The 9,050-nt window shown below is 35.0% G+C and overlaps 1 protein-coding gene across 1 annotated transcript; it reads left to right on the forward strand.

Annotated features, from left to right (window-relative positions):
• The first annotated feature begins 1,715 nt into the window (after nucleotides 1-1,715).
• Nucleotides 1,716-8,754, forward strand: LOC110935678 (splicing factor 3B subunit 2). Its single transcript, XM_022178046.2, has 18 exons — nucleotides 1,716-2,059; nucleotides 4,094-4,213; nucleotides 4,315-4,446; nucleotides 4,558-4,620; nucleotides 4,713-4,820; nucleotides 5,257-5,334; nucleotides 5,416-5,508; nucleotides 5,923-6,009; nucleotides 6,089-6,190; nucleotides 6,271-6,390; nucleotides 6,492-6,551; nucleotides 6,626-6,771; nucleotides 7,389-7,470; nucleotides 7,572-7,630; nucleotides 7,720-7,765; nucleotides 7,843-7,934; nucleotides 8,034-8,103; nucleotides 8,392-8,754. Exons 1-18 carry the CDS (start codon nucleotides 1,814-1,816, stop codon nucleotides 8,461-8,463), a joined length of 1,776 nt encoding a protein of 591 aa, XP_022033738.2. The 5' UTR covers nucleotides 1,716-1,813; the 3' UTR covers nucleotides 8,464-8,754.
• The last annotated feature ends 296 nt before the right edge of the window (nucleotides 8,755-9,050 follow it).

The raw sequence follows: 9,050 nt of genomic DNA on the forward strand, positions 1-9,050 counted from the left end.
TTGGTTCAAGCATTACTGATCATGACAAGAACTGCTGGGTTCACAGCAGTGGAAGGATGCAGCAGCAGTTTGAGTTTGTTTTATGTATTGAAATGTAATATCAGTAGTTAGCATAGCAGTGTTTATATAGATCAGAGGTTAGAGTTTGTTAGGAGGTTAGATGTCACTTTCATGGTGACGTCAACTTTGATGCTCAGAGGTTTGCAAGTGCCTATAAATAGAACAGTACTCTGTACTGTTCTGTTTAGCTCTTTCACCATCTTCTTTCTTCACAAACAAACACTGAGCTCGGGCTGAGGGGGAGTTTGCATATCATACACGCATTGTAATTAGAGTTTAAAAATAAATTTAATCATTTGATTCAGTGTTTGAAAATGTATGACTGATAGCATTTCTTCTGTTTGATTGTGAAAAGTTTGCTTCCATTAAATTCCGCTGCACTACTCTTCCATTTGTTCATTTAAATTCAAACACAAATCACAATCAATCCAAACTCAGATCCTAACAAACTGTAATCAGATTCATGGCGTGGTGTTTTAAAACATATGGATAAATTGACTATGATTCAAGTCATGGTGTTTTATCTGGAATCCAGAAAACACTATGACTTGAATCATAGTGTTTTATCTGGAGACATTGTTCAATACAAAACATGACTATGATTCAATACAAAACATTCCCAGATTTTAAAACACCATGACTATGATTCAAGTCATGGTGTTTTATCTGGACAATCAACACAAAACATTCCCAGATTTTAAAACACCATGACTATGATTCAAGTCATGGTGTTTTATCTGGAGACATTGTTCATGGCGTGGTGTTTTAAACATCTGGAGACATTGTTCATGGCGTGGTGTTTTAAAACATCTTGAAACATTGACTATGATTCAAGTCATGGTGTTTTATCTGAAATTCAAGTCAGATAAAGCACCATGACTTGAATCATAGTCAATGTCTCCAGATGTTTAAAACACCACGCCATGAACAATGTCTCCAGATGTTTAAAACACCACGCCATGAACAATGTCTCAAGATAAAATACCATGACTTGAATCATATCAATGTCTCCGGATGTTTAAAACACCACGCCATGAACAATGTATCCAGATGTTTAAAACACCACGCTATGAACAATGTATGATTAAAAGATGTTGCGATTAAAAGATGATGAAGAAGATAAAACAATCAGATGTATAAACAAATATGTTTTCTAAAATTTCTCCCAAGTCAAAATTCGATTCAATCCCTATAAAAACTCATCGCCAGTTTTTTTTGGCAGTTATCTTGGAAATCAATTAAATGATAAGAATGTTAAATTACTAATATACCCTTTTGAATTAGTTAGGATAAAAAGCACTTGTCATTCTCAAATTATTTCTCACACTCCTCACAAAAGTCGCACTTTGTACATGATCCCTGATCATAAATATGCATACAACTCGTGAAAATATTGGTAATATACTCTTTTATTTATTTATGACCGACTTAATTTTCCAATCCCATATCCAAAAACACAACACAGAGGGTGTTTGGGATTCCTTATTTTGAAGATAAAAGGACTTTTAAAGGGCAAAAGGACTTTTGAAAAGTGTTTGGCTTTTCTTTTGAAGGGCAAAAGTCCTTTGGATTTGCCAAAAGTCAGGATTTCCTGACTTATTTTGGGCAAAAGTCCTTTTGCAAAAGTTGAAAATAAGCTAAGCCAAACATGCCCACAATCATTTATATACATTCAAGCCGATATAACAATCCCTCCCTCTTCCTCCATTCCCCTCGCCACCATCCCCACCGTCACCCACACTCTAAATCCACAATGTCAACCGAACTTGCAAACGCCGCCGTACCCGCTCCGTCGTCTAACCCTAACGGCGACGTAACTGACAACACCAATACGAATCAGATGCAGAAGAAATCACGAGAAACCGAACGCCGTCGCAGACGCCGTAAACAGAAGAAGAACAAGTCCGCCGGAGCTGAAGATAACGCCGTTACTTCCGCTGATGGTGACGGTACAGTTACCGGTGATGACAACGCTAAAGAGAACGCAGATCCTCAGAAGGTAATTTTTAATTTGTTTCGTTATGTTTTGTGTGTTAGGGTTTCAGTTATCGTGATTATTATACACACACACATATATATACACACATATGCATTTAATTTGAACATGTGTTTTGTTTTTCTTATGCTTGGATTGTTAGAATTGCTACAAATTAGGGTTTTGAGTTCATTATTGTGTTATATAAATTAATTGATACATTAATTACACACACATATATGTATATATATCGATTTGTTGAGATGATTGTATGTACACTAATTGTTACAAGATAATCAGGAGTTTAAGTAGGGTTTGGTAACTGTTTTCGCTTATCGTAAATTCGTAGTTATACTCGGAATTTAGACCTGCTACGGGTTAGGGTTTTTAGTTAATTATTGCAATATATTAACTAATGCATTGTGCCAGTTGCTCATTATCTTGATTGCGATAACTAAAGCTTTATGTTAGTTACTCGTTAACTTGATTTGTTTAGAAGACTGTATGTATGCTAAGTTACAAGATAATCAGCAGTTTAATTAGGGTTTGGTAACTGGTTTCACTTATTCTAATTATATATATTTTTGTTCTGAATATGTGTTTAGTTTTTGTGATGTATTTTAAGTAATGCGTTTTGCCAGTTACTCATTATCTTGATTTGTTCATACGGCTTTATGCATATTAATTACACATTTTTTAATCAGAAGTTTAATTGTGATTCAGGAGTTTAATTGGGGTTTGGTAACTGGTTTAGCTTATTGTAGTTATATGTATTTTTAATCTGACATGTGATTTGTTTTTTCTTGTGCTATGAATTAGGGTTTAGAGGTTGTTATTGTGATATATTAACTAATGCGTTTTGCTAGTTACTCTGATAAAACCCAGAAATCAAATTGACAAATTTAGAAGATAATTGGCCTGATTCGAGATAGGCTAGTCTCCATAAACAAAATACCACTTTTGATTAATAATAACTGAACTGAAATTACAATGAAAAAAACAAAGAAATTAATACTAATCCTAAGGCAGTTACTAGCTAAAACTGATTAAAAACTTCCCCACTACTTTCCCTCCATTAATTTCTCTTGATTTAAATAATTTAAGCGGGAACTTGAATATGTGACTTGACCCGTTTACCCTTACGGATATAGACTCGAACCGGGTTCCTATCATACTCGTTATCTTAGTTTGTTGAGATGATTGTAAATTTGTAATCTTGTATGTATGCTAATTGTACAACAGGATGTTTTTTGGTGATTTGTTAAGATGACTATGCAAATGTTGTATTAGTGGAATTTGGACTAGTACAGTACTACAGTTACATTTGTTACAAGCAGGTGACGTAGTAAAGAATAAGATTTACAATTCAAGGTCTTGTGATACTAGGTGCATTTGAGGTTTAGGATATCTGATGAAGTTATCTATCCTCAGAAGGTATTGTCGATTTATCTAGTTTATGTTTGGATTCTAGGGTTTCGTATGAACTAAGGTTTTGAGTTCATTATTGCGATATGTTAACTGAATAACTGATGCATTGTGCCACACTGCCACTTACTCATTATCTTGATATGCTTAGATGACTTTACATATACTAATTGCACAAGATTTTTTTGATTAGAAGTTTAATTTTAAATCAGGATTGTAGGTTTCACGTTTTCTATGTCGATTTATACTCTGCAAGTTTGTATAAGTGGAATTTGGGCTAGTACAGTTGGATACAAAACTGTTGAATGTTACATTTGTCACAAGAGGTCACATAGTTATAAGAAGAAGATGCCAGATACATTAAAATTTTGGAATATCTAATACAATTATCTGTCTGTAGGCGTGTTGTTTGTGGCATTTCTGTATATATATTGTATTTGAAGTTGTCTGATAAGTTGGTGTCCAACTCTAGTTTGGTGGTAGTAAATGAACTTAAGTCTTGGTTTTTTAAATTGGGTGTACTCATCTTGTAAATGAACTTTTATGTTTTAGAGTAAAGGGTCAAATCTTGTTGTCCATGTATATACATTTTTGTTGATTATTACTAATAATAATATTTTTCTTTAAACATAGATTATTGAGCAAGTGGAAATTGAATATATACCAGAAAAAGCAGAACTTGATGGATTTTTAGATGATGAGTTCCGAAAGGTCTTCGAGAAATTCACTTTCAAGGAAACTGCTTCCACTGAGGTAGAGTGTGCTTGTCTACTATTTACATTTTTATATCTTAGACGTTGTGCTCATGTCATTATGACATACTTTTACTGATATTTTCTTCATAACGCGTTCAGGAAAATGATAAAAGTGAAGAGACTGATGCCAATGCAGCGTTAAACAAGAAAGCTAGTTCAGATTCTGAAGAAGAAGAAGAGCAAGATGGCCAGCAAAAGGATAAAGGTGGCATTTCTAATAAAAAGAAAAAGGTTATACACTTGTACCTTAGTGGCTTTGTTTATTATTTTTGTCTGGGTATTATTTTCATTTCTCTTGTTGGTTCTAATTTATTTATTATCTTGGGGTATGTTCTTGTTCAGCTTCAACGCCGAATGAAGATTGCGGAGCTGAAGCAGATAAGTACAAGACCAGATGTAGTTGAGGTAGACCATTAATTTATTATTACAAACATGTCGTGTTATCTGCTGTTTTGCAGACAATCGTTATTTAATAACTTTCTCGTTATGATTTTTAGGTGTGGGATGCCACCTCAGCTGACCCTAAATTGCTGGTTTTCCTCAAATCATATCGCAATACTGTTCCTGTTCCAAGACATTGGTGTCAGAAAAGGAAGTTTTTACAGGTGTGTAAACTATCTATTATCTAAGAAAGAATAACTGTGGCCAGAATAAGTTGCATTGATAGGTGTATATAATAATATATCATGTTTCTTATGAGAACATATACTTAACCTGAATTGAGGGTTCAGGGATGGAAGATAAGTTGTTGAGGTTTGTCTTATAATTATATGTGGTTCTTGCAGGGTAACGGATGTGACAATCTTGGAGGACGAACATGTAGGTGTTTTGCATAGGGAACCGTTAATTGGTTCTTCTTTCCATATACGTGTTTCTGTGGGTTGGGACTTAGACATTTTCACAATGCCATTAAAAAAAATTATATATTAATAATAATCAGTGTTCTTATTACAAAAATGGAATGGTCTCATTCAAGTGTTTTACTCTCTTGTATTTCTGCTGCTTCATTTGGATCTAATCATGTTTTGAATCTTGTGGCAGGGGAAGCGGGGTATCGAGAAACAGCCATTTCAACTTCCTGACTTCATTGCTGCCACTGGGATTCAAAAAATCAGACAAGTAAGATCTACTCTTTTTAACTTTGTTGTGATCTCATATAAATTCGTTTAATCATATAAATTCGTTTTTGCTGTTGTGCAGGCCTACATTGAAAAGGAAGACAATAAGAAGCTTAAACAGAAGCAGCGTGAACGAATGCAACCGAAAATGGGAAAGATGGATATTGATTATCAGGTTTGTCACCCGAACTTGTGGTAACTAAAATGTATTTAGTTATTCACTTATTTGATACATATTATACACAACTAGTGGGTTACCACCCACGCTCCGCAACGGGTTCGAAACATAGATAAAAATAAGCTAATCGCGAGAGATAAAGTTGTTTGATGTTTTAGTTAAGGGGCTAAACATGTCATTAATAAAGTTGAGGGACTAAAATTATTAAAGTTGAGGGGCTAAAGTTGTTTTTGTTAAGGGGCTAAGCATGTAAATACCAAAGTTGAGGGGCTAAACTTATCATTATTAAACTTGAGGGGCCAAAGTTGGTTGATGTGACAAAACAACATATTTATAGTATATATAATATAATAATGTGAAGTTTACAGTTTTAAGTTTGGGTTTTAACTGTTGTGATCATTTATGGTGCAGGTACTTCATGATGCATTTTTCAAATATCAGACGAAGCCAAAGCTGACATCACACGGTGATTTGTATCATGAAGGAAAAGAGTTTGAGGTAACCTTATTCTTCCAAAAGCGTACGAAAACGATACATTTTTTTGGGCATTTTGATGTTTACTTGGTAAGTTATACAGGTAAAGCTTAGAGAGATGAAGCCTGGAACCTTGTCACGAGAACTTAAAGAAGCTCTAGGCATGCCAGAAGGAGCTCCTCCCCCATGGCTTATTAACATGCAGGTAAAATGCTATATCAACTTGTTTTATTAATTGTGGATATTATTAAGTTCAGATTATTGAAACTTTTACTGGTTTTGCAGAGATATGGTCCTCCGCCTTCTTATCCTCATTTAAAAATTCCCGGTCTGAATGCTCCTATTCCACCTGGGGCCAGCTTTGGTTATCATCCTGGTGGTTGGGGCAAGCCGCCTGTTGATGAGGTAGCCTACTTAATTCGTCAATTCCATTTGTTTTTATCCTATTTGTGGTATTAAATTCGTATATCTATATCTTACTCACTTTTCCTTCTTTGTTGATGAAGTTTGGGCGCCCCGTGTATGGTGACGTTTTTGGACAACAAGAAGAATTACCCAACTATGAGGTAGTTGCCCTAAATATATTTCATTTGTTTATTGTTTAATACTCATTACCTTCTGAAAATAAATTGTTTTTCAGGAAGAGCCTGTTGATAAGAGCAAGCACTGGGGTGATTTAGAGGAAGAAGAGGAGGAGGAGGACGAGGAAGAAGAGGAGGAAGTGGAAGAGCAGTTTGAAGAAGATGAGTTGGAGGATGGCATTCAATCAGTTGACAGTTTATCAAGGTATTATTATTATTCTACTTTTGTTGTATCCTTGGTTTTAAAAATACGCATGGGGCGATCGGAAAAACGCCTCTGGGCCTTGAGCATGGTTGTAAAAATCCCGACTAGACACCGATTAATCACCAATTAATCTCGATTAGTTATAATTAATCCCGATTAATCGCTAGTCTCCACCCCACCGGCCGACTAGCGACTAGCGATTTCTACAACCATGGCCTTGAGACGGTGCTTCATGTACACGTGGGTCAAATTTGGTCAAATATAGGGTTCATTTGATTAAAATTTAAAAATGATGTAGCTTTTAGTTATACATAAAACCTATTTGGTCAAATATAGGGTTCATTTGATGAAAATTTAAAAATGATGACACAAAAGAGATGTAGCTTTTAGTTGTACGTAAAGCCTATTTAGTTGTACCCAGATCAACACCTTTCATACGTGAAGCTCTGCCTCAAGACTTCACGTCTCGGCTTTCAGGATTTAAAACGCCTTGGAGTGGCTCACGCTTTCTAAAACTATTATCATATTTTTTATAAATATATTTTTAGAACAAGAAAAAAGTTTGAACAATTTTGATTGGTATTAACTATGATTGTAATCTTTTTATTTCAATCCAGTACCCCCACTGGTGTTGAGACTCCAGATGTTATCGACCTTCGTAAGCAGCAAAGGAAGGATCCCGAGAAACCTCTTTACCAGGTGAGTTTTTTCATTTTGATATTTTTATCATCACGACACAATTCTTGTGGTTTTGAACTTAAACTAATCTTGTCTTTAATTTTTATTATGTTTTGGTAAAGGTACTGGAAGAAAAAGAAGAGAAGATAGCTCCTGGAACTTTGCTTGGAACAACGCATACGTACACATTCTACTTACTTGCTCTTATTGTTTTTTATTTTCTATTATTTTATTTGTTTATTTTAAATCATATTTCATTTCTGCCTGCAGCTATGTGATTGGTGGTGCCCCACAAGACAAGGCATCCAGTAAAAGGGTACGTTTCGGTTTTCTACTTTTGATTTGTATTTTGCTTGCTCTGAACGGCTGTAATTTCAAATATATTTTTGACAGGTTGATTTGCTGAGAGGTCAGAAAACGGATAGGGTTGATGTGTCACTACAACCCGAAGAATTAGAGCTCATGGACAATGTCTTGCCGGCCAAGTAAGTGTCGCTTTTTGCTCCCATTTATTATTACACATGTGAAACGTAATACATCATACCAGACTCCTTATGTATGTATCTTTGTCTTGTGTATGTCAGATATATGGAAGCTCGAGAAGAAGAAAAGCTTCGTAGTCAAAAGGAGGACTTCAGTGACATGGTTGCAGAGGTGTGTCATCGATCTCTTTGTATTTTTTGTATAATTCTTAGATGTGACAAAAGACAAAACGAGTGGGTTATTTAAAAGGGTCAACATGGTTTTTCAAGCATAGGTCAAAATGGGCCGGGTCTGGGTTGGGTTGATCAGCTGCCACTTTATGGTTCAATACTTTTTTTCTAGATCATACAAAACGAGCAGGTTATATAACTTGTCGTAAGAGAATTTTTTGATTGTTGCGAGATATTAACACACATTATAATTACTCGCATCTCTTTTGTCGGGATAACTCTGTTGCAGAACGAGAAGAAGAGGAAGCGAAAGATGCAGGAAAAGGACAGCAAGTCGAAGAAGAAGGATTTCAAATTCTAGAACACTATTGGTTCGATTTTCGAGGGGGGCTTGGTAGAAGAAATTCAAACGTTAATCTCAGATACCAACTCTTTTGCGGGTCAATGTGGTCAAAGTTGTATTCTTAGTTAACTTGCATACAAAGCTTTCGAAACGCTGGTTGTCATGGTTACTTTTAGTGAGGTATTTGGTTGCTTCTGAAATATAACCATTCAACATATTAACTAGTGTTTTATTTGTCTAATTTGAAAATTGTATGGATCCTTTTTGATGTATAATCGCTCTAGCTTCGTGCGACTCAATTTTTACTAATATGTACAAATTAGGGTATTTCAACTGTTTTGTTATATATGACAAATCATATTTAACTATTTTGTTATTGATGGTCACACTAAGTACTCGAGCAGAGTTTCTGGGGAAGATTTCCTAAAAGGTGGATATGTCTTGAGTTGGCTAAGCAAGAAATCTTAGCCCTCCATTTCCTTGAGTAATGGTTGAGATCAAATAGTAGGGACAAAATAGGTTGGAAGGGTCTTTTAGGAATTAAGAACCACCATTGTTTTGTTGTTGTTTTTTTTTTTTTTTTTTTTTGACTTCTTTTATCTTTT

The sequence above is a fragment of the Helianthus annuus genome, chromosome 11 (assembly GCF_002127325.2).
Source record: "Helianthus annuus cultivar XRQ/B chromosome 11, HanXRQr2.0-SUNRISE, whole genome shotgun sequence".
Taxonomy (NCBI): domain Eukaryota; kingdom Viridiplantae; phylum Streptophyta; class Magnoliopsida; order Asterales; family Asteraceae; genus Helianthus; species Helianthus annuus.

What these genes read in the sequence shown, in the direction of transcription:
- LOC110935678 (XM_022178046.2), top strand. Translation starts at nt 1,814, where the DNA reads ATGTCAACCGAACTTGCAAACGCCGCCGTACCCGCTCCGTCGTCTAAC. An exon ending in AGAACGCAGATCCTCAGAAG is followed by an intron (nt 2,060 to 4,093) that starts GTAATTTTTAAT and finishes CTTTAAACATAG; the next exon opens with ATTATTGAGCAAGTGGAAAT. An exon ending in ACAAGGCATCCAGTAAAAGG is followed by an intron (nt 7,766 to 7,842) that starts GTACGTTTCGGT and finishes TATTTTTGACAG; the next exon opens with GTTGATTTGCTGAGAGGTCA.